Genomic DNA, 23,948 nt, shown 5'->3' with positions numbered 1-23,948 from the left:
ACTCTCATCCTGCTGATGAGAGTACACATTGGAACCGACACTTTGGAACACTGCTTGGCAGCATCTGTAGGTTGTAAACACTATACATACTAAGCTAGCAATTCTATTTTAGATACATAATTGAGAGAAATTCATGTATAGACTTGCCAAGACACGTACAAGAATATTCATAGCTGTACTCTTGGAAATAACCCGAATGGACAAAATGGATAAAGGAGTGAATAGTGACATATTCATCCACTTGAATACTGTGCAACAATGTGGATGGATCTCACTGTTGAACAAAAGAAGCCAGACACAAGAGTTCATATCATACTATTCTGTTTATTTGAGGTTCAAGAGTAAACAAAACTAGTCTACAATGATAGAAGACAGAATTGCACTTGGGGCTACTGACTGGGGAGGAGTGGGGAAATCTGCTGGAAATGTTCTTTGTGATTTAGGTGGTGTTCTATAGGTGCATACATGTGTAAAAGTTCAGGCTGTAAACCTAAGATTTGTGCACTTCACAGCATGTATGTTATTCCTCAAAAAATTAACCCTCCCCAAAAAAGTAAAGCAAGAGAATTTCATATACAAAGAAATGCTAATAAAAGTAATGGGATGGGTAGGTGGGGGTGCTCACTGATGACATTTAAGACCTGAGTGTATATGGTACAGCCATGTAATGAGTTAAGGGACTGTTTTCTGGGAGAGGTGACAGCAAATGCAAAGGTTCTCCAGCAGGAAAATGTTTGGTGTGCTGGAGAAATCTAATCAAAGCCAGTGACTGCACCATTATGAGCAAGGTAGGGAAGGTGAGCAGGGCCAAGACAACCCCTTAGGTTGGCTTTTCAAAGGGCCTTGGGACCCCACGAACAGTGTGAAGTGTGCATTGGCATTACTTTCTGAAAGTAGGTGTGGAGAGTAAGAGAAAGAGACCTTTGAAGACATAACTTTGTGGCTGGGACATCTGGACCATGGTGGGCTGGAATTCCACTGAGCAGGACTGGGAGGCAGTGGAGTCAAGGTTTGTTTTGGACATGTTGAAGATGCTCCTCAGATACCCATGGAAATGTAGGGGAGGCGTGGATGGTGAAGCTGACGTTCTGGGCCAGACAGGCTGGAAACTTGTCATGAGCACAGAGGAACCTAGATAACTAGAAGATAGATAACTAGAGAGCAAGAAGGGACGTGGCATTTAATGACATGGGCTTTTCTGGAAAGACACTAGAGCTGCCAGTTGGTTTCCATTGAAACTACTTTAAAAGTGCTTCTTACAAGCTCTGCTGAGCGCCCACTGCCAGCCTGGCATGGGGAGCCCCAAAGTGAGCACAGCTGGTGTGGTCACTGCCTAGGGCTGTCTCTGGAGCTTGGGCCAAGGGCACTAAAATACAGATTCCTGGGCCCATCCACAACCCACTGAGACAGCACTGGGGCATCTCCAGTTTTCAGGTTCCCTGGGTGAGTCTTCTGCACATGTGGAGAATCTCAAGCTTCCAGTGGCCCGGGAGTACGTGTGTGTGTTGGTGGGGTGGGAGGGCTGGGAGGGGTGGGAAAAGGAGGAGGGAGGGAAAGGGAGCAATTTCCTCTTTCTCTCTCCAAGGGTGGGGCTACTCTGGAGTTCAGGGAAGTTGTCTGTTCTGTGAGCTTGGCTCTGTGTGTGTGTGTGTGTGTGTGTGTGTGTGTGTAGGGGCGGGTACAGTGTCCCAGGAGGACAGAGTTTGCATTGATCAAAACCCTTCCCAGCCCTTTGATACTTCTATCCTGCTGCCCTGAAGTTAGCCAGCTCAGTCCTCGGTGCATCCTGCTCGCCAGCTGCACTCGCTCACAGGCCAGGATGGCACTTGGTCTGGCCCTGCACATGGCGCTGCTGCTCCTCTCTGGGGTCCTGGCCCCTGCGGTGCTCACAGGTAAGGGTGCTCCCTGGGCTCTGCTACCACCAGCCTCCCAGGGGCAAGAAGCACCTTGAGCTTGATTCTCCCAGGCCCGCTGGGCGGGAGCCCTTCCCGGGAGATGGTGTGGCCATCCGGGGTGATGCTGTGGAGGGCTCCAGGGTGAGCGTGGCGACAGGCTGCCAGGAGCTGCGCTGTGTGTCTTGGGGACTGTCAGCCATGGCTTCTGGAGGAGGAGGGCAACAGGAATCAGGACCAGGGATGTTTGCAACCTGGGGACATGGGGGTTACTCCAGCATCCTAAGATCTGAAGGTTTCCAGATCTGGGAGTCCGGAGGGGGCACCAGGCCCAGGGCAAGCAGCTGGGCTCCTGGACAGAAGACCACAGAGCTCTGCAGTTTGCTTTTCAAATCCTGCGTCCTTTCCCTGATAGTTTTCCAAAATGTCCTTTAAGACTGAAGACCCAGGTACTATTCCAATCTTGGGGGAAAATTCCAGAGGGAGGACAGAGCCAGAGATCCCTTGGCAAAACTGAGAGATTATTGGACTTAGGCTCTGCACTGAGGCCAAAATGGCTGAGTCGGGGGTCTGGTAAGAAAGGGTCCCAATAGGCTGGGAATGACAGGCTCCTGGGACCTCAGCCCCAGTTCTAGGCATGGCAGTGGGGCCCTGCACTGGGCAGGGCTGGCCCAGGCTGGCTTTGAAGTCAGAGAGAAATGGCACAGACAGGTCATGGGTGGTCTTTCTCCTGGAAGAAAGCAATCTCTGTTGGCCACAGGGTGGCCCAAAGGAGAAGTGTTTCAGGGCCCCTGTGGGGGCCCTGGGGCTTGAGAAACTTGCAGGTCGGGGGGTGGTCTGGGACCCTCTGCAGCATGGGCTTTGTGGGAGTGTCTGGATGCACGAGGTGGATGGAGTGGGCGTGGGCGTGGGGAGCGCAATGGGGGTGTGGGGTGGGACAGCACTGCGCTCAGGTGCACACAGCCGACAGGCGCTGGCAGAGCCCACGGGCCTGCAGGCTCTCCACACGCCCGGGAAGCCCTCGCTGTGCTTCTGGTTCTTTCTCCTGGCTGCCCCTCGTTCTGTGCCTCTCCTCATCTGTACAGTGGTGGTAACCACAGTGCTTGTGCCTCCCTCACAGGGAACTGTAGGCCTACCAAATTCAGACACGTGAGCTTTCAGGGTGGGCCAGCCTTCTGGTAACACTCAGTAAATGTTAGAGGGATCTAGATAGACATCCCCTGCCCCTCTGCTGGGTGACACGTGGTCTCAGGGCAGAACCACCTCCTCACAAAGGCTGGGAGAGTGCCTAGCCTCCCTTTTGGTGGGAGAAGTGCCAGCTACAAGCTGGGGGCCTGGTGTGATGATGCCCTGGGGATTGGGAAGTGACCAGAGGTGTAGGGTGGTGTCATCCTCCATGGCCCAGACTATGATCCTTGCAGCTCCCTCACACCCCTCCTCCCCGCAGTGAAACACTTCTCTGGCCCGGTGGCTGCAGTGGGTGGAGGCACAGGTGCTGGCGCCTGCCTGCCCAGTTTCGGGGGCCGCTTGGGGACCTCCTGTCCGGTTTCGTGCTCCCTGAGCAGTCAGCCCTCCCAGCCGAGGCTGCTGGCCAGAGGTCCTGGATCGGACTGCATACACAGCCTGGGTGGGTGGGCTGTCCACAGCCACGGGAATGCCTGAGGATCGCTTTGTGTTTGGGGTTGCTGGGACCTCACCTGGCATCACCTTTCTCCATGTGTCCCACCAAAAGCAACCAGGCCAATTCCACCCTGGAGTCTTGGATTCTGGCTGGCTGTCATTCTTCCTGCTGTTCTGGGAGGGAGGGAGTTGGGGAGGCTCTAGGCTACCCCACATGGGCTAGAAGGTGTGGGCAGATGTGTACAAGGCTTGGCAGGCCCCCTGTCCTCTGCTCGGTGGGCTGGGGTCCGGTAACAAGCAGGCTGGGAAGGAGTGGCCCTGTGGCTGAGGGCCAGGCCCGGCCCGCTGCCCTCCTAGCCGGTCGCCTGTGGCCGCAGCTACTGGGGTTGGGGGAGCAGGCCAGGTTGAGCGGGCTGGAGGCCAGGGCAGGGATGAAAAGGCCCTTCATGGCCCATACAAAGACTGTCTGTGAGCATGGGTGCCTGGCCTCAGGGCTCTGTGCTCAGAGTGAGCATTAAACAAACCTATTTACCGGAAGGCAGGGCAGTGGGGCTGGGGGAGAGCCTGCAGTGCCCAGGCCTGTGGCGGTATCACAAGGCCTCCCACTTGGGGTTCCCTCGGCCCGAGCATGGAGTCATAGGACGTGGCTTACTGTGGTCCTTGGAGTCTGGGTCTCTGGGTCTCATCACAGGAGCTCCTGGGTCCTCCCCTTCTCCATCCTTCCTTGGTGTCCCTGTGGCCTGCTCACAGCTCCCTTCCCATGCCTGGAGAGTCCATCCCCCGTGCCGTGCTCATGCTGCTCCCTCTGCCTGGCATTTCTTTTCCCTCTCCTCACCCCTCCTCAGGCAGGGCCTTCCGCTAACAAACTCCCTGATTACTGTTCACGGCTCCTCAGAAGGATAGCTTTTGGGGGAAGATGGGTTACTACCTTGAAACTTTGTTTCTCCTCTTGTTACAGCAAATTCAGAAAATACACTGACATGCAGATGAAGATAACAAAATGCTCTGGCCCCTCCCCAGCACCCTTCCTTTGCTGGAGAGCTCGTGGGTGGAGTGTAGGCTGCAGTTCTGGCCCACGTGCTGCAGGGACAGCAGCCCGGGCTTGCCGGGAGTTCGCTGGCCCCTGGGGCCCTAGCTCCTTGGGTGCCGAGGAGCCCTGGACCAGCCTGCAGGGTCTGTGATGGCCAGCTGCCTGGCATGGCTACCAGCTCGTGCGGGCTGTGGGCTGTGAGAGGCATGGTCCAATCCCCATTCACAGGTCAGGAAGTGAAGTTGTGGGAGTGGGGAACAGGCTTGGCAAAATCTGCCGGGGTCCCAGGGTGAGGGTGTGGCAGACCCAGGACTTGGATCGGTCCTCTTGGTTTGGAAGCCCACAGGGTCTGCCCCTTGAGCTTCAGGGACTGATTGGGTCAGAGGATAGATTGGAGTGGGTACACGTGGACAAGGTGGCCTGGGCTGGTGTGTCTGGAAAGGAGGATCCATGCTTCAGTGGGGAGCAGCAGAGGGAGGCTGGGTCACCTGGGACAGAAGGGGTGAGGGCCTGGGTGTGCCGCCTGCTCAGAGGGCCCTCTCTCCCCCAGAGATGGCTCCTGGGCTCCAGCAAAGGGCAGAGGGTGGTTGTTTACCAGGGCCTGGCTATCCCCAGGGAGTGAGCCTCTGTTCTCCCAGGGCTGTGAGGCCTGTCACTCCACCTCCTGAGCTCAGGGCTGATTCCCCAGATGCCACGCAGGTCATCTGGGCCTGGTACCCAGTAGCCCTGTGGTGGCCACCCTGGCCAGGTGCCCAGCAGTCAGAGGTGAGCTTTGGCCAGCAGTGGTGGGACAGGGAGGTGCCTGTCTGCTGCTCTGTTTTGGGTGTGTGGGAAGCAAGTGAGGCTGGTGGTTTGTCCATTTATCTGGGGAGACAGACAGTCTTGCTCAAACCCTAGACCTCAGGCCAAGTGGTAACACTCAGGCCCTTTTTCTGCCCAGACTCCAGGAGCCAGAGGCAAACATGCCTGGGATCTGGAGCCTTCCATGGCAGCTACCTGGCCGAAGACTCCTGCCCTCCAGAGCAGTGATAAGGGAGACCTGAGAGGGTCACTTCCCCCTCCTCACAGGGTGGTCTTCACAGGTGGTGGCCCCAGATCCCAGAGCTGCAGTTCAGCCTTGGGCCCTGTGAGAGGGACGCTTCCCCTGCCCTGGGTGCCAGGGGCTTTTTGCCCCTGGGGGCTTCTTTGCCAGGGGTGTTTTCCGAAAGGGGGCGCTAACTGGAAAAGCCTAGGGGAGAGTGACAGTGGTCCCTGCCTGCAAGCTGCAATTTTATTGTGAAGAGATTTTAAGTTTACAGAAAAGTTGCAAGAGTAATCCAATGAACTCTAGTAGATTCTTCACTTAGTTTCACCAGTGACCAACATTTTTGTCCTGTTTACTGTCTTCTCTTTCTTCCTGTCTCTATCTATCCATCTGAATGCTGAACCAAGATGTCAAGTTCCTTTGACCCTAAATACTCCTAAGAGCAGGGATACTCTCTTATACAACCCAGTGTCCAAATCAGGACACGAACAGACACAGGACTGTCCTGTAGCTGCAGCCTTCTTCGTGTCTCACCTTAGACCCTGTCACGCCCCTGCCAGGACACACTGCACTCGGTTATCACATCTCAGCTCTAATCCTCAACCTCCGCTGTCTTCCACGACCTTAAGTTTTTCTGAATGGGCAGTTTTTTAAGACTGACCCGGCCTTGGGTTTGGCTGATGTTTTCTCATGATTTGCTCCAGGGGGCACTGTTGGCAGAAAAGCCCAAAGTACCTTTGTGTCTTCCCAGAGCGTCCCCTCTCCAGAGCCCGTGAGCCTGAGAGCAGGATGGGGCTAGCTTGCTGGGCCCGCAGCAGTTCTCTGGGGGGGGAGCCTGCAGGAGCAAAGGTGCCTCAGGGACCTGCAGGCCAGTGGGCCCTGGACTGCAGGAACAACCACAGCTTGCCTGACAGTTTCTTAGAAAGTGCAACCCACTACTGTTGTCCAGGGGCTTCAGACCCCAGCCCACCTAAACCTTGGTTGGTTTTGCCAACTCTGAAACAGGGATACAACAGTTCCTAGCCACAGAGCAGCTGGAGTCAATGAAATGGTGTGTCATGATGCCCACTAAGCTCATTCTAGGGAGTACTTGGGGCTAAGCATCCCTGGATCACAGCTGTGACGAGGCTCTGGCAAGTTCTGACCCTGCTAAAGCCGACAGGGCCGCGGGAGGCCTGGGGCCTGCTTGCTATACGGCCTTGAACTTTTTGGGTGACTAGGGCCTTCTGTCTGGGAAGGATGGCCCAGGGCTGGGGTGCTCCTGTGGGGTTCCTCAGGCCAGGATCCTTAAGAAGGGGGTGCAAAACTGGCACGGGATGGCTGGGGCCAAGGTGGGTATATGGTGCTGAAGTTATATAGGCCACTCAGCCTGCCCCTCCTATTCTCTGGGGCTCCTGTGTACCCCCAACTCTAACCCCAACCTATGAGCAGAGAAAGGCTCCTACAGAAAAGGCTGCCCACGGTCTGATGTTCTTATGGAGCCCCAGCTTGTGCAGAGGGAAGGGAGGTACCCACCCTTTCTTAGGGCTTCTCTTACACTGCCCACCCCTCTGGTCCTATTCTGTCTGGAGGCAGCATGTGCTGGCATCACAGGCTCTTCAAGCCTCAAACACATGGGTGTGTTGTGTGGTCAATGAACCCCACATCATGTGGGCTGCACTGCTCTGCCCATGTTGGGGTCAAGGGGAAGCCAGGCTGACTGCCCATGGCGTGTGGGGTGGGCCTCTGCTCACCACCCCCTGCATCAGGCTTGGCACCTTCCTCGCCTCTTTGTTGGGTGAGGATGTTCCTCATAAATGACACCTCCCCCAGGATTACAAAGCCTGAGAGTTCAGTCAGGGGGCTCCAGGCTCTGCTGAGATGAGGTGCCCTGCCCTGGTGCCCTGCCCCTGCTGTCCTGAAGCCTTACTGGCAGCTCAGGGGCCTCATAGCTGTTTTCTAACAGGGCCTGCTGGTCCCGTTACTTGCCCCTCCCCCCGTCAATGTGCCACTTGGGCATGGAGGCAGCCTGGCCTGGCAGGGGCTCTGGAGCCACAGGCTTCCCAGCCGCCACTGCCTCTCCCGTGAAATGGGAGGGCTATGGAGTGCTGAGGCCCAGAGCCCCGCACAGAGAGCGACCTCCCCAGCTGATGAACTGTGGGGGTCGATGGCCCTGTGGGTCCTGCTGCCTGGGCCCCAGCGCCGGTCCTTGGCCTTTCAGCCGAGGGCCCGCAGGAGCCCGTGCCCACCCTGTGGAACGAGCCCGCCGAGCTGCCGTCCGGAGAAGGTCCCGCGGAGGACACCAGCCCCGGCAGGGAGCCCGCGGCCACCGGTCCCCCCGCCGCCACCAGCGCGCCGAGCCCCGAGGACAGCACCGCGCAGGAGCGTCTGGACCAGGGCGGCGGTACGGGGCGCGGCGGGGGCGGGGGGCCGGGGAGGCGGGCGGGGGGGGTGCCGGCCCGGGGCTCACGCGCTGCTCCGGCCTCCGCAGGCTCGCTGGGGCCCGGCGCCATCGCGGCCATCGTCATCGCCGCCCTGCTGGCCACCTGCGTGGTGCTGGCGCTCGTGGTCGTTGCGCTGAGGAAGTTTTCCGCCTCCTGAAGAGAATAAAGGGGCCGCGCCCCCACCGCGGCGCGACCCGGCTGCACCCGCGGTGTGCGCCCCGTGTGTCCGCGCGTGAGTGTGTAGGGGCGCCGGGGCCGCCGCTCGGTGGGGGGCGGAAGGCCCGTCCGGGCTGGACCTCAGAGCCGCGTCCCGGCCTCCGCCCCGCGGCCCTGGTCCCCGAACTGCCCGCGGCCCGTCCCCTTCCCACCCGTCCGCCCAGGCCAGAGGGCTACCAGCTGCCGACTAGCGGGGGCCGCAGGGGCAGGAGGGGCAGATCGAGCCCGACCGGCCCGCCGCCCTACTTCTTGCTTCGCGACTGGGAGATGGCAGGGGCGGGGGTCGCAGGGAGGCGAGGAACCGGGTTATTGCTGGTGGCGAGTCTTCTCACTTGGGCATCGGGGGCCCCCACTTGTGGGATCGGAACCCCAGGCCGCACCGCAGGGCCCCTGGGCCCCCTCTACCCCAGGAAGCCACAGCAGCGGGCGGAGCCGAGGGGTGAAGCCTGGGCGCTGTTGGCCATGCCCCCGCACCCCAAACCCGCACGCCCAGGTGGCCTGTCGAGCTGCAAGTAACGCGTGCTTCGCGAGTCTCAGGAGGAGCCGGCATCCCGGGGCAGGACTGCGTTGGTTCCGAGAAAGAAAACAGCCTTTTCAAGCTTTTCCACCCTGCAAGCGAGGGGGCCGAGTCAGGGGCGAGGGACCACCCAGCTCGCCCCCTCCTTGCCCTCGCTGGCCCAGGCGCACCGTCATTGGTCCTGCCTTCTTTCTTTCACATTTCCCAGGAAAACTAGCTTTTATAATTCAGAGAGATTTGAAATAGTGGCTTCTAACCTGAGCACAGCAGGTTAGAAGCCAGAACTGCATCCGTCCCCACCCCCAAGGGCCCTCTGGAGGGGAGACCAGCGGCCCGGGGGAGGGGCTGTCTGCACACCTCCACCTCGGGGTGGTTTAATACCTTGAGCCAATGGGAGAGCCCTGAGTGGGTGCTGACGAAAGGGGAGCCCTTCCCCCACCTTCCACTCTCTCCAGCAAGTGTCTGCGCTTCCTTGGTTTCCCTGGTCTGCTTACTATTCTTATTCCAGCTAAAACTTACTCTTATACTACACGGATTTACCCTCCGGGATACTCCAGATGAGCACACGTGGTATTCACACACCTTCCCCCCAACACATGAAGGATTCAGTTTCTGCTTATAAAGGACTGTTATGAAACTAACCAGTTTTCATCAAAATGCTTACATTATTTCATTTCACACAACCTCCCATAACTAGCCCTAGTTAAAGCAGATGATCCCGGTCAGCATGCTGTGCCCAGCTTCAAAAAGAAAAGCCAGGCAAGGGCCAGGGCCCATGGCCACCCCCCTACTTTGCCCCAGCAGCATGGGGGCTCAGGATTGGCCCCTCTCCCCCTTTCCGCATCCCTGGGAGACTCAGGTGCAGCTGCTCCCCTTGGGGTTTAGCAGAGGCCCCAAGAGCCTCAGCTGCTCCCTGTTGCACCAGTGTTGCACATATATGCATCTTCCGGGGATTCATCCAATTCTCAAAGCGTCTGAGGTCTCAGGATGCTGAGCACCATGCTTTGGTCCGTGGGAAGATGCTACAAAGTCCGATGTGACTTAAATCCTGGGCTTCTAAGGCCTGTTCTGGTATGGAGGAAGGTGTGTCCTGGCGGGAAGGTGTGGTCCCAGGCCAGCAGGGCTGAGCAGGGTCAGATTAAGGTCCCTTCACACTCCAGGACAGAACCAGGGTGTGGTGGGGTGGTTTCTGGGGCCAGCTGGGCTGAGGAGCAGCAACCTCCAGGTAACTGGCTACCAGCAAAGGAGGGAAAAAGTGCTTGAGGCCAGTGACTGACCCTGTAGGAAGCCCTAGCCCCATGCCTGATGTCAGATCCCCTGTAGGACTAACACCCATTGACACCCCACTCCCACTGTGGTCTTCCATACCTGCATTCTCACTTCCACTGCAGCAGAAGGGCATTCTCAACTCCCTCAAACAGCCTCATGTGTTTCTGGAGTCTTTCCACAGTCGAGCCCAAATCCACCTCTATCCTGGGGCCCCAACGCCGGCCAGCTGCTTCCTTCACCCCTAGAGGCCTCCTCAACACCTTTAGGACATGCCTCCTCCACTGGCCTTGAAGGGGGCTCCTCTCTCCCTGCCCAGAACCAAGCATCTCATTCTTGTATGTAGCAGGGCAATAAAGAGTAGACCTTCACCTCCTTTATTTTATACATGATGCTTCTTTTAATGCAGCCAAAAATGATATTTGCTTTTCTCAGAACCATAACCAATAAAGGATGCAGTGACCAATTCATTCCTTACAATGAACCTGGGCTCCTGAAGGGGCCAGAAGATGCAAACTATATCCAGCTGTCAGGGAGCCAGAGGTGGCATGGGCCCTCAGCCAAGCTCTGGTAGGCCTGCTATGAGGCAGGGCCTGGCCGTGCAGCCAGAGGCTGGCAGAGGCTTGGGGAGGGGATAGACAGAGGTGGTGGGTCTCTCGGTCCTTTGAATTGGAGACCAAGGGCCACTCATCAAGCTCATCAGGCAAGGGGGGTCCATCTGCACGCCTGGAGGAATCAAATGGCTTCAGGCAGAGGATGACATGTGCAGGGGGTCACCTGCCCTCAGCCAGACACTCTCTGGGTCTGGGGCCTCTTCCAGTGTCTAGAAAGGCCCCTGAAGCATGCCGATCCCCTTCCACGCCCTCTAAGAGACAAGAGGGAGAGGTGGTGTAATACTGTTTAAAATATACTTCTCATTTACAAATGCAGCAGAGGATAGACGTGGGCACCCTTTTTCTTGCAAGCGAGGGGCCAAGACACATGAGGACTCACCAGGTGGCAGGGAGGAGGGGCAGAGTGACTCCTGCACAAGGACTCTGGGCTACACCCTGCTGTCCCTGGAGGTGCTGGCCTTCCTCAGAGCCGCCCCCCCCAGTCCGGTGGGGTCTGCCTGCCAGTCCCCACTCCTGTCTGCCCACATCCCTCTGCCAGGCTGGTGACACCCGGGTTGGAGGGTCATTGCCGATTTCGGCTGCCCAGCTTCCTGCGGTCCTTATTCTGGCTGCGCTGAGGGTCATCCATCTTATGGACACGGAAACATTCCTTGAGGTTCTGGGACCGGATCTTGGGATTCAGGATCTCCTCAGTCATGGAGCTGGGGAACCAGCCTCTCTCCTGGTCATGCAGACGCTCGCCAAAGATCCACCCTGTGTAGGAAGGGGGCGGTCAGAAGCTTCTGTAGAGGGGAGGGCTGAGCCTCCCTCCTGGCCAGGGCTCCCATCTGTGTGGGGAGCAGAGGCAAGGGACATACAGGAGACCAGCGGCCTTTCCAGAGGTGTCCCGCCTTTCTAGCTGCTCCTGCTGAAGACACTCAGGTTGCGTTTGTCCCCACTAGGCTGGGGAGGTAGTTCCCTGATGTCCTTCTGGGTGCCATGGTGTGTCCCAAGTGTACTGACCCATTCCTGACCATTCCAAATGTCTTGGCCCATTGTCTCCACGCACTGGGAACCCATTCTGAACTCTCAGCTGTCCTAGGCTGCCCAGCACTGGGTCAGGAGATCCCAAGGGCTGCTCCCAGAAGCAGGAGGCATCTGAGGGGCCAGTGGGAGCTGACCACTTGGTTATCTGGCCTGGAACACCGCCATCAGCCTCTCTTTGGGCAGCCCCTCTCAGAGCCTCAGCTTCCTGAGGCCCAGGTGGTCAGCTGAGGGTGGCTGTCATGGACTGGCCCACGGCAGCACTGGCCCACAGCCCTGGCACTCTCTCCCTTCCCCAGAGATCACTGTCTGCCTAGGGCCTGATCAGTGGGGGCAACCGCACTGGCCTGGCGCCTCCCCTGCAGCCAGGTGGGGGGGATGTAGGCTGTTTGTATTCTGCAGGAAGGGCAGGTGGGCCCCTAGGATTTGGGAAGAGTAGAAATGGCCTCCTCTGGAGGTCACCAGCTTGAGACCTTCCGGCCAAGGTTTCAAAAGAGAGGAAGAACTGGGGCAGGGAGGTGCTTCCTATACTTTGGGGTTTAATTAGGATCAACTGATGGAGAACTAAGGGCTCAATTTCTCAGGAGAGGAGAGCAACCCTCAAGTGGCCCTGACGCCATCAGCAGGGCTGGGTGGGAGCTGGGTGGGTAGCTTCTTGGCCCACATGGGGCTCTGAGCCTGTTGGTTACAGGCTTACCTGGAAGCTTGTTGCAAGCACAGGGTCAAGGTCAGGGTCAGGGTCAGGGCCAGGGAGTTCACGGCCCTCTTTCCTCCCACTGTGATGGGTGGGCCATGGCCAGGCTACACGAGAAGGGGCCCTGGAGCTGGGCTCTCGGTTTGGGTCTGGTGCTAAGTGCGGAACAGGGACATAGAGGCACTGTGAGAAGTGCTTTCCCTGCTCTAAGGAAGGCCCAGGAATCCAGGATGGTGGACGCTCAGGTGGAATGGTCTCGGGCAGCACCCTGGGCTCTGCCTGCCCATCAGCTCGCTCAGGTACCTGCTGCTCCACGGGGGCACAGATGCCCCCTCCTCATCCCTCAGGTGACGCAGAGCTCCTGGGGGCCACGAGCAAGAGAGGCACCCAGCCCCAGGCCTCACCGTCTTCAGTCTTGTCCAGGATGTTGAGGATGTCAGCCAGCTCCAGCGTCAGCTCGTCCGGTTGTTGGGCCACATACGGGTGCACACACTGGACCTGGGGGCAGTCTGAAGGGACAGGAGAGGAAGCTGGCACATCCTTGTCACCACATCGCTTGCCCTGACCTACCCAGGAAACCCTGGACCCCAGGGTCAGCAGCACAGGTGCGTCTGAAAGAGCATGCAAACTTCATGCGAGGCAGAGGTCTGACTCCAAAGAAAATGTGATTAAAATAGTCAGGGGCTCTGAAAAAACAGGACCCGGTGAAAGGGATGAACAGGCCCCTGGGGTCTCAAGCTAGACTACAGAAGGGCTTCTCGGGCCTGGATATGGGGCTCTGGGAGCAGTTCTGGGATGCTCAGGACTTGGTGAGTAAGGTCAGGTAAAGTAGCTTCTCTATCAAATAGCTGGATCTGTGTCCCTTCATATTTTATAAGGTTTTCAGCCACCCTGAAAAACACTGGCGTTTGCCTTCTGGGCCCAAATTCCTCTTGGTTTCCTTGTGGTACCTGTCACCTAAGCCCCCAGTAACTTCTATCTCTTCATTAACCACCCAAACATTTGCAGAGCTTAGGCATGCTTGTGTCCTCCAGCTACCAAGCTCGCAGTCGGGGTACAGGGCCACTGGGCAGTTGGAGTGGGCTTCCTGGAGGCCACGCGGCCTCTGGGAGGCTGGTTGGGGAGCACCTCTCAGTGGTGTGCAGCACCTGCCCCTCACCTGCCCACCCCGCAGGCACCTCTTCCCAGAGGGTCACTTACCCAGCAGCCGGGAAGTGAAGGAAACAAACTTGGTTCTCCGGTTGGGGGCTAGTGAGGTCATCCAACGCTTCATCTCGCTCCTGGGACGGGGGAGAGGACAAACGCCGAAGCCACAGAGCGGCGGCCCACCTGAGGTGCGGCGCCAGGCATCCAGCAGGCCAGCCTCAGTCCTGAGCCTCGCCTGGGGCGATGGCAGGACAGCTGGGCGGTGCCCAGAGTCCAGTGGACAGGCATGCGGGGAGCCCTGCAGAATCTCCCAGCACGCTGTAAAGTCAAGGAGGCTGAGCCCTCCGAGACACCCTGACAACCCACAGAAGAGCCCATGGTGGCTGGTGGCCCTGAAGCCGAGTCTCCCAGATGTGGAATTTGGAAAGGCTGTTGTCATCCCCACCTGGGCCAGGGACACGGGACCAAGATGGGCAGGGTGGCCCGTGGGCTGGGGTGGGTGGACAGCGGGGAGGGCTGCAGGGCTGGTCGCCTGGCTGCTTGGAGAAGTGATGAGATGGGCCTGAGGCCACACAGTGACAGCTCACTGGTCAGCCCAGCCACGGGCCCTACATCCCACCGGAAAATAGAGGCCCAGAGGGAACCCGCGTGCACACTCCCAGCATCGGGCAGCTACCCCCAGTGGCACCACACCTGACACTCACAGTGGACGGAAACCCTCCCCTCGGGCCTGGGGGTGGGAAGGATGGGAGCTGGGTGGGCTGCGTGGGCCCTGCACACGTGCTGAGCCCTGAGCCTTGCTCCACCTGGGAGGGAGGCTCCACAATGCGGGCATCAGGGCAGGGCGGGCGGCTCCAGGCACTCACTGGGAGGACGCCTTCAGCATGTAGGTGGCCTCCCGGTCATCTGCATTCTCAAGCAGCCGCAGGATGAACACGTTGGCCAGCGTCTGGCCCTGGTCCTCCAGCTCCTCTACCCGGAGCAGGCCCCGTGGGGCTGAGTCAAACACCTGGTACTTGTCTCTGGAGACCACAGGTGGCAGGGAGGGCATGTCAGTCCCAAGGAGACTTGAGGGTCCTGGGGGAGCCCCCATAGTCCTGCTGGTCCCACCGTCCTGGCCACTTCTCACCTCCTTCTGGAAGCCCCCTGCCTGAATGCCTGTCTCCCTCAGCCTCAGACCACCACCTCCCATGCCGTGGACAGTGACAAGGGGTCAGCACAAGCTGCCCTGCCGCCGCCACTCCGCTGAGCCCTCACTACGTGTCAGGCGTGGCCCTGGGCTCTCCATCTCCTTAGGAGTAAACACCCACTTGGCAGGAGGGGAAATGGGCTTGGGGGGCTTATGCTGACTTGGCCAGAAGCCCAAGGCTGGACAAGAACAGAGCAGACCTTTAAACCTGACCTGAAACCTGAGCTCTCTGCCCACCCCAGGCTACAGACAAACCATCTCCCAACCGGAGCTGCTCACCCAGGAATCTGCCGGCAGATCACCAGCAGGTCATTGAAGAGGAAGAGGTAAATTTCCCGGAAGAGTTTCTTGGTCCGCAGGGTCCGGGATGTCTTAGGGCCTGACATCTGCTGCAGCTCGCCCTGCTTCAGCAGCCAGCGGGAGTGCGAGATGATGGGCACCGACTGTGGGGCGGGGGTGGCATCAGATGTGTATTTGCCCGTTGTACGTGTATCTGCATGGGCTTCCATGTATATGCGCTTGTGTCTAAGTGTGTCCCTGTGTATAGTCTGTTCCCATGTGAGAGGTCTGGTCTGTGGGTCCCCACTGTGTGGCTCAGGGCAGGCCCCGGTGGGTGGCCCAGCAGGTAGAGTAGGTGGGGGCCAGAAATCCAGGTCTGTATCCTTAACTGCGGTTCAGTTCACAAACCCACCGTGACCTCAGACCGTCAGTGTGCACCGTGTGTTCATGCGCCCACATCACCTGAAACCCAGCCCCGGCCCTCAGGGTCATGCACGCCTGACGCTGTACATGACACCGCCAGAGAAGGTGGGTGACTTCTGTTAGATTTTCAGAGCCCCCTGTTGAAGAATCCCTGGGATGGTCCGCCACATCCTGTTCAAGGTCACGCAGCCAGTAAATGAGAGGGGGCAGCTCCAGGGTCCCTGCACACCATCTCCCAGAAGGACATTAGGCCAATGTGATGGCCTGGAGCCTGGGGGATGGGCAGCAGCCTTCAGAGGGGGTGTCACGGAGGGTCTCGGTGTGGGGGGGGTGCTGCACTGAGCCCCAAGGGTGGTCTACTGTTGGGACCTGGCCAGCGACAGATGCTCTAGGCCAACCGGGCTGAGTCAGGGACATGTGGGCAGGCACAGGCTCACCTTGATCTTAAACTCCATCTTCTTCTGAATGCTGATCATCTGCTCTGTGCGGCTCATTTTCCTGACACCCTCATTGCATGCTTTCACCACCTGGGACAAGAAGGACTCATCAGACACCTGCAGCCGGCCGTCCCCGGCCTTCTCCTTCAGGCCACTCAGGCCCATGTGATCAGACACTGAGCCTGCAGCTGAGACTGTCCGGCAGGTCTCAGCTGGGCTGCTGCCCCTTTCTCTAGCACCTTCTGAAGCAAAGGCCAGCAGGAAAGCCTGTTGGGGGTTAGTTAGGGCTCTCAGTTCAGGTGGGGGAAGTCAGTGCCTCTTCGTTGCTAGGAAGTAAGTCCAAAGGACACGTGAAGTGGTCCCTGACCCCTCACGGAACCTAAAAGAAAATTAAAACAATAAGAAGTCCTTCTCATCTGTCAGACTGGAAAAGACAGGTGGCTGACGTGTGGGGAAACGAACCCTGTCGCACACTGTGCCCCCATCTCCCTGGGAGGCAACACAGGTGCCAAGAAGCAGAATAAAACCACATTTCCTGGGATTTCTGGGGACTCATTCTGAAGAAATAGCATTCCACACTGGATCTCAGGTGACTAGACAGAGCTTGGCACCCTGCAGGTCTCAGTATTTGCCAAAGATGTTGTAATAGATGTTCCCAGCAGTGTTTAAGACTGAGAAAAACTGTCATTAACCTAAAAGTCCATCAGCTGGGATAGATTAGCCCTAATATACCGGCATAACCTTGTGTGAAACCATTAACAACTGCAATGATTCTACATGCATTAAAATGGAGAGCAAAGCCAACTTATACACTGCAATCCTTTTTGCAAAGATTAGAATTGTGTGTACAGGCATCTGTTTGGAAAGAGGTCTGGAAGGGCAGGTGCCAGCATGTCAGCAGTGGGCTGTGTGGTAATGTGATCTTTACTATCTTCTTTTTACTTATGGGCACTTTCTGAATTTTTTTTTTTTTTTTTGTATTGAGCACCATTTGCTTTTATCAAGTTAGGAAAAAAATACTACCTTTCATTAAGAAAAGGCAAACTGAGAATTAAGAGTGTACCTGCCATTAAAAGGAAAAGAAGAGAGACAACAACAGGAAAGAAACTGAAGAGACAGAGAATGCTCTTCTGGCCTCCAACTGGCTGCAAGCAGAGCCCTGGGGGGCATACGGGCCTCTCACAAGCTGAGGCGGTCACTGGACTTGTCCTCTGTGGCCAGGGTGACCAGCTGCCCAGTGGGGGCTGGAATGAGTTCCCACCCAATCAGGTATGTGAGTTCCAGGGGTGGGCAGAGGGCCCTGAAAGAAGCTGCTGAGCTCACGGGTCCTGGCCTGTGGATAAAGCGAAGGCTCCTGTGGCCGGGATTCTCACCTGGCCCTGGTTGGCTAGCTCACTACACACGTGCAGGCAATACGTTTTATTGACTCTATATAAAGAGCTCTGCCCAGTGCTCTGGGCAGTGCAGAGGCAGGGCTGCAAGGCTGCAGGAGAGCAGAGACTGGAGTGGAGGCAGTGCTGAGGACAGACTGAGATGGCGCGGGGGCAGAGAGGCCCAGAGGCAGAGGCCGGCTTGCTTGCAGACTTGCACTGAGTGGACGGGATTCTGAGTAGACGGGATTCTAGTGCTTGACCTGCTACCGTGGAAATAATGGTGGGTATAACCCTTTCACCCCAAGAACGTTCCGCTGTCATTTCCTCAGTCTCACTGAATCCATAGTGAACTTACCCCGGGGCTGAAACCCATTGGCAAGAGAGGCCCCTCCCTAACCAGCCTGCTCAGGGCTCCAGCTCCCTGTCCCCCCGCCACACACGCTGGAGCTGCGAGGGGGGTGCTGTTTTCCCCTCCTGTTTACATTCAAAGGGTGTAACTGCCAGAAGGATTTTGGGGGCCGACTAGTCTGGGTAAGGGACCTGAGGAGAGGCCCAGGGGGGGAAACAACTGCACGGGAAAGCCCTCGGGGCTCCCCTGGGCTTAGAACCCCTCGCAGATGCCTGCTACGCTCATCCTTCCGCCAAGCTGCTGCCACTGGAAGAAGCAGTGGAAAGGACGTCCCAATACCAGGCTCCCGTCCAGTACAGGGTCGCTAGCACCACAGGGTGGCCCTGACACAGCTGCCAAGAACTGGCTCGCAGCTCCAGCTAGTACCAGGAGCCAAACACGTCAGCCAGCACCGAGACAGAAGGAGAAGCCGCCTTAGCCACACGCGCGAGACTGGACACATTCGCTGACCGACCCCTCCAGCACAGCCTCTACTCTGCTGGAAACTTCCAGGGGTAACTGCTTCTCTCCAAGGACCGGGAGGGAGATGGTTTCCCCACTGCTGGGCGGTTAAAGCCCAGGACATGGCTGAGCCAGAGCGTCCTCCTGCAGAGACAGGACAGGTGTACCTCCAGGGATGGGGAGAGGCGGGCACAGGCAGCCGGTGAGCGGCCAGACCTGTGGGTGGCAGGAGCGGTCAAGATGGGTAAAGAGGGTCCGGCTGCTGCCCAATCCAAGGCCACACATCAGCCTGGGGTGAGAAGACCAACCTGACCTGTTTTTGGCCCCAGTGACTTTTCTTCGTTGCAAAAGCAGATAATAAAAAATGAATTTGCAATTTTCAAAGACACACTGACATACGAGGAAGTGGGACCAGAGCTGAGTCCAGACAAGAAAAATGGTGTGTTAGAAAGAGGAAGCGCAGCTCACCATTTCCAGTTCTTTGTGGGCATCCAGGGCTGTGCATTCGTGCTCCGACCTCTCTTCCACTCTCTTCAGGATGTTCTGAGCACAGGGAAAGCCTGCGTTAATTTTCATCATGTACGGCCTATGCCCTCGTCCTGTCCCCACTTGCATTGGCAGCCTCTCTGCTGCACAGGTCCTGCACTGGCGTTTCATGTGCTGCACAGACACATCAAAGAGCCCTACCACGTGACCACAGGGGACAGGAGAGCCTCAGGCAGGCCGAGGGCAGAGCACCCGGACCCAAAGCCTTGGCTGGCTCTAAGGTGATAACGGCAAGTCGGTGTCCCACAAGGCCTTCCAGAGCCCACAACCTCCCCAGATCCATGGAAGATCAAAGAGAAGGAGGCGCCCATGCTGGCAGGGAGTGGGGGATCCCAAGGGGAGTGCAATGCTTGTGGCAGGCCCCGGGGCCTTCCCTCCGCCCTCCTCGGGGATTGCTATTTGAGGTTAAGTTACAAGGACCCTGAGGCTTTGTTAACTTTGGCCTTATTGATAAAAGTGTGTTTTTTTCCCCAATTATTCAACTTTCCCGAATTAATAGAAAATGATGCTCATATTGCCTTTGCCTATAAATTACAAGTTTTGCATTGCCCCCCAACTTTGTGTTGTTTCTGCCTAGGAGTCCTCACAGTGCCCATAGTTTCTGACTTGCTCCTGTGGCGTGGGGAGGCTGGGGCGTGTCCGAGCCCTGTCCGCCTGTCCCCCAGCTGCCCAGGCAATGACGGCCGCGTCACAGATGTCTCCAGGGACTGAGTACCCCTGCTGAGCACTCCGCCCCGCTAGCACCCTGGATGGTGAGTACTCCTCACTCTGCGCACGCTGCCCGGGCCTCCATCCCTCCCACCTGCCCGGCCTCCTGTGTGTGGCTACCGGCCTGCCCCTGCCAGCAGCCGCGCCGCAGACCTGCAGTCATCTCAGATGACTTGTCTGTCTCTCACCAACACGGGGCCCCCGAACCCGGTCCTTAACGGTCCCCACTCCCAAACCTTTCTCCGCCTGTAGCTGCCTTTGCAGCGGCTGAAGTTGTCCCTTGATGGCAGCACCCCCCTCCGCGCCCCCTGTACACACGCCGCCTCCCCAGCCCCCAGTCCCGTTGCCTCATTGCCCTAATGATGATATTAAGATAGGTCTTGATCTTAGTTTTGTTGGTTTTCATCATACAAAAATTAAGATTTTTATATATCCATATGTTTCCTTTAAACTTCCTTAAGTTTTTTCTTTCTTCTTGATTAGGATATGTTACTGTCTCCTGTTTCAGTTTTTCCAAGATAAGAAAAAGAATTCCCCCCCAACTCCTTCACTCACTGGTGTCCCGTGATGGGGTTCGCCCCAGGCTTTCCCAGAGCGCTACCTTCCGCCATCCCTGGGGGCTTCCTCTGACCGGGTCTCTGGTCTCAGGCCCACCCCCTCTGCAGCACCTGCTCAGGGCACGGCGTGTGGCAGGCGCAGGGCCTCTGCCATCCTGCAGACCCCCTCCGGAGCCTCCCCTCCCACCTCCCCTGCCCCTGGCTCCCGGACTTCCTCCTCCCACACTGCAGCTCCCCCTGGGCACAGTGTCCCCCTGGGCTGGGCTTTGGGACCCCTTTCTCTCCTTCCTCGGTGGTCTCTTTCAGTAAGTGCCACCTGATGCCAGGATTCTGGCCCTGACTTCTTCCTTCACTCTACACTGGGGTGTTCAACTGCTCCAAGTCACCACCAACTCAGCTAGTTCACCAAACCCTGACTGCCCCCTACCCTGTCTCCCTGACCCGGGACAGGCCAGCACCCTCGCTCAAGCCCAAGGATTCTTCTCCTTCCCTTTCATCCGAGGGAGCAAGTGCCTGGCTTGATCCACGGATTCCCCTCCCAAGGCTCCCCCAGCCCTCACAGTTCAAACCACCTCTTTCTCCAATCGCTGTCCTGGCCCCTTCTCTCATTCCTGCCCATCTCTCTCTGTGGGGTAGTGCTGCATGCTCTTCAGACACCACTTAGATCACATGACTCCCTGGCACACCAAGGAAAGAACAAGTATCTCACCCAGCCCCTCAGGGCTCATCTGGCCTCTACCCACACCTCCACTCACTCCCACATCCCCAGTTCACTGCTGATGCTCCTGTCTGTGAACCTTGCTGCCCCAGGGCCTTTGCATAAGCAGTTCTATGTCACCTGAAGGACTCCTCCCTGTCAGGCTAGTGTCAGCTTAAAGGTCACTTGTCGGAGTCTTTCCTGACCCTCCCGCTGGCAGTGGCACAGCCATTACCCCCATCACGTCACCCCGCTTCACTGTCACACACGACCACTTCCTGGGGGTGGGTGTGTCACTCTCCCTAAGTCAGAATATGGCTCCCCTGGGAGCAGGGGCTGAGTCCCCCTGCCTGGCACACAGAAGGAGTTTATGAGGATTTTTGGAACAATGGACTTCCTAGAAAGCCAGCAGAGACCAGTAGCGCCAATGGAAAGGGTCAGCGGCAGCAGAAATGTGCGAAAGCCCGGCCCACGAGACGTGGCGGAGAGGTACCTGGACCAACAGCTTGAGGCGCGTGATCCTCTGGAAAGGCAGGATGAGGAACGAGGAGAGGGGCAGCCCCTTGCACTTCGGGTCGAGCTCCAGCTGCGTGATCAGCTCCCGGAAGGCTGCCTTCTCCTGGCTGGGGACACAGATGTGATAGTGGGTCTCTGGCTCGCAGGAGGCGTCGGCCGGAGGAACTTCCTCCACCACAGCCTCGTAGGAACCAGACAGCCTACGGCCCGGAAAACACGCTGGTTTCTTTTCTTTTCTTTTTCTTATGGAAAATAAACTTCACATGCAAGTCCAATAACAATAGTGGCTTCACATGCCTGGCCCCTGAAGACTTAGTTGTGTGTGGGAGGGCAAGAATTACTCGCGTGGCAAAGTGTGAATAAGACGCACAGTTTGGTGATTTATCCAGCAGGAAACCGTGGCGAGGCAAACCCACGCAGTGACAGGGGCAGGCACAGGCTGTGGACAACTGCAGGGGGAGCCTGTCCCGTGCTCTCCCTGCCAGGCGGCCCGGACGGTCTGCACCCCGGCACCACAGTGCACCCATTCTACCCCCTGCATGCTTGGCTTCTCACTGTTTGTCCTCAAAACTGGCATCTGGATTCCCTCAAATCCCAATTTCAAACTCCAAATGTAAAACACCCAAAACCCTGAATTTCACATTTTAAAACATCCACACTTAGTTACATGCCTTGAAGGACAGGCCCAGGGAAGTGTAACATTAACGGTTATGGCTCGGAGAGTTCTTGCTGCTCCTGAGTAGAGCTAAGAACCTGTCACTGGTCACACTGCCGATGAAATGGGGCACAGAGATGTGAACTCAAAAGAGGCAAGTTGGCTGAAACATCTCACCAGCTGAAACCCCAACAACGTTTATTGTTATTAAATTCATGAGCATCTGGGGTAACCATGAAAAAAACTCCCTTCTGCCAATCCCTGCCTTGGTCTCTTGTTTAAGCCACTTTCCTGACCTCATGGGCCTCGAGCTGTCTTGGCCTCACACTCTCTTTCCTAAACCTTGTGGAGCCCTGCAGGCGTGCTGGACACAGGTGCAGTGGCTCTGCAGTGACTCTCTTGGGCTCAGTGTTTCTCTAGTGACACAGAAATGCATGGGACGTGTTGGGCTCTGTGGATACTGTCCTGGGAAACAGGCCTGAGGCCCACGGCTCAGTGTCGGGGGGAGCAGCGGGGCCACAGCCCCGTGATGCCCCCGCCCAGGCGCACTCACAGCAGCTGCTTGTAGGTTCTCTCCTGGTAGGTCTGGTTGCTGACGTAGGTGATGTACACTGAGAAGTGGTTGGCTGCATAATGGTACACGATGTCGCACACGTCTGAGATGACGACATTCTCCTCCATCCGGCGCTCCAGCTCCAGCAGAAACCTGCAGGGCAGTGGCTGGGGTCAAGGGACCCGAGGAAGACTCAGGACTCGCCTCCACCCACGGGCCCAGCTCCGCAAGCCTACCTCCCCGTGCTGCTGGCACATTTGGTCACATCAAGGAATCATTTGTTCAGTTTTTTAGGTGGATGATAGCATTAGCAGTGTATTTAAAGAGAGAGAGAGAGACCTTATCTTTTAGCTGCGTGCTGATGTGTTTGCTGATTAAATGAAATGACTATGGGGCTTTGCTTCAGGATGGCCTGGGACGGGGTGGGGCGTGAGCAAACCGAGATGCTGATATGTGGGCTCCTTACACTGGTGTCTCTGTTGCAGGTTTGGAATTTTCCATCATGCAATATAAATAATATGGAAACAAAAAGACTCCCCACCCTGGTGGGGTGAAGTGACAGAGGCCGAGGGGTCTCTGAGGTTGCCCTGGCCTCAGTCAGCCGGCACCCGCCCCACCCAGCAGATGGGGCTGCCACCAGGAGAGGGGCTGCAAATGGAAAGGTGAGTGTCAGAGTGGAGGAGGCCAGAGAGAGCCAGTCGCTCCCACGGCACCCCCACCCCGACTCCGTGCGTGGAGAGTGGCCCCGTCTCAGTTTCCTCTCTGAACACTCAGGGTTGGACCAGTTGATCCAAAAGCTGAGTTTTGCACTTTTAGCTACAAAACTCTATGGCCTAGAGTGAAAACGTAAATGGATCTTTTATCTTAGCCATATGATTGGAGTTCATTTTTCCTTTGCAATAATCAATTAATAATGTCCATTCCTCCTCCACTGAATTCACCCCATTCTTCACAGAAGCACAGACCCACTAACTCCTTCCACAAACTATTGCAAACACTGTTCAGTTGGAGACGAGGAAGCATAAATCAGGACCTTGCCCCACCTTGGTGCTCAGAGGGCCTCAGGGCCTGCAGGCACCAAGTCTGGGCTCGATGACATCAGGGTAAAGAACAGCTGCCATGGGCCCCCTGTACCTGCTTGCAACACATGCCATAAACCCACCTGGCCGTGCTGGACACACAGAGCATCTGTGCTCATGGGAGGGGACCTGAGGTAGCAGGCCTGTCCTGGCCTCCTTGCTGTGGCGAGGAGGACCTTGGGGTTTATGTATTTATTTATATCTTATTATAGAAAATCCAAGCATATAAAAGTAGAGAAGCCAGTATAATAAGCACTTGCTACCAGCTTCAGCAGTGCCCCAAGGGAGGAGAAAGTTCTGGAAGCCAGGCCACGGGCCCTGAGCGGGTAGCTCACCGCTCGCTGACGGCCATGACGTCCAGGACGTTGGAGAAGAGGATGTGCGCCTCGGCCGGGTGCAGGAGCTTCTTCAGCCGCTCGTTCTCCATGAAGTGGGTGACGAGCAGGCTCAGGCTTTTGTAGTAGGAGGCCTCGGACGTGACCAGCTCGAACATGGCCTGCATCAGGGACACCGAGCAAAGTGGGCCAGCAGAGACCTGGCAGTCACCGTCGAGGACTCACCTCCAGGACGGTGCCCACCCCTCTTCTCAGGGATGCGCAGAGAGGCTGGGCAAAGGTTTTC

At 57.2% G+C, this 23,948-nt stretch overlaps 2 protein-coding genes across 5 annotated transcripts in view; one reads left to right on the top strand and one right to left on the bottom strand.

Moving 5' to 3' along the window:
• Positions 1–1,494: 1,494 nt before the first annotated feature.
• Positions 1,495–10,269, top strand: SNORC (secondary ossification center associated regulator of chondrocyte maturation). Its single transcript, XM_036911838.2, has 3 exons — positions 1,495–1,892; positions 7,767–7,949; positions 8,037–10,269. Exons 1-3 carry the CDS (start codon positions 1,820–1,822, stop codon positions 8,144–8,146), a joined length of 366 nt encoding a protein of 121 aa, XP_036767733.1. The 5' UTR covers positions 1,495–1,819; the 3' UTR covers positions 8,147–10,269.
• A 95-nt stretch (positions 10,270–10,364) lies between these two features.
• NGEF (neuronal guanine nucleotide exchange factor) overlaps positions 10,365–23,948 on the bottom strand; it is a 90,205-nt gene continuing 76,621 nt past the window's right edge. For all 4 annotated transcript variants that reach the window (XM_036911785.2, XM_036911778.2, XM_036911793.2 and 1 more), the window contains 10 exons: positions 23,663–23,823; positions 22,249–22,401; positions 21,018–21,147; positions 18,485–18,559; positions 15,794–15,883; positions 14,934–15,097; positions 14,332–14,487; positions 13,520–13,599; positions 12,724–12,828; positions 10,365–11,355 (listed from right to left, as the gene is read on the bottom strand). In XM_036911785.2, the coding sequence (XP_036767680.2) occupies positions 11,165–11,355; positions 12,724–12,828; positions 13,520–13,599; positions 14,332–14,487; positions 14,934–15,097; positions 15,794–15,883; positions 18,485–18,559; positions 21,018–21,147; positions 22,249–22,401; positions 23,663–23,823 (1,305 nt within the window). In that variant the 3' untranslated portion in view covers positions 10,365–11,164. The remainder of the gene's footprint in view (positions 11,356–12,723; positions 12,829–13,519; positions 13,600–14,331; positions 14,488–14,933; positions 15,098–15,793; positions 15,884–18,484; positions 18,560–21,017; positions 21,148–22,248; positions 22,402–23,662; positions 23,824–23,948) is intronic.

Source organism: Manis pentadactyla, chromosome 6 (genome assembly GCF_030020395.1).
Source record: "Manis pentadactyla isolate mManPen7 chromosome 6, mManPen7.hap1, whole genome shotgun sequence".
NCBI lineage: Eukaryota > Metazoa > Chordata > Mammalia > Pholidota > Manidae > Manis > Manis pentadactyla.
The sequence above is the reverse complement of the archived record's forward strand: the minus strand, read 5'-3'. Positions and strand labels throughout refer to the sequence as shown.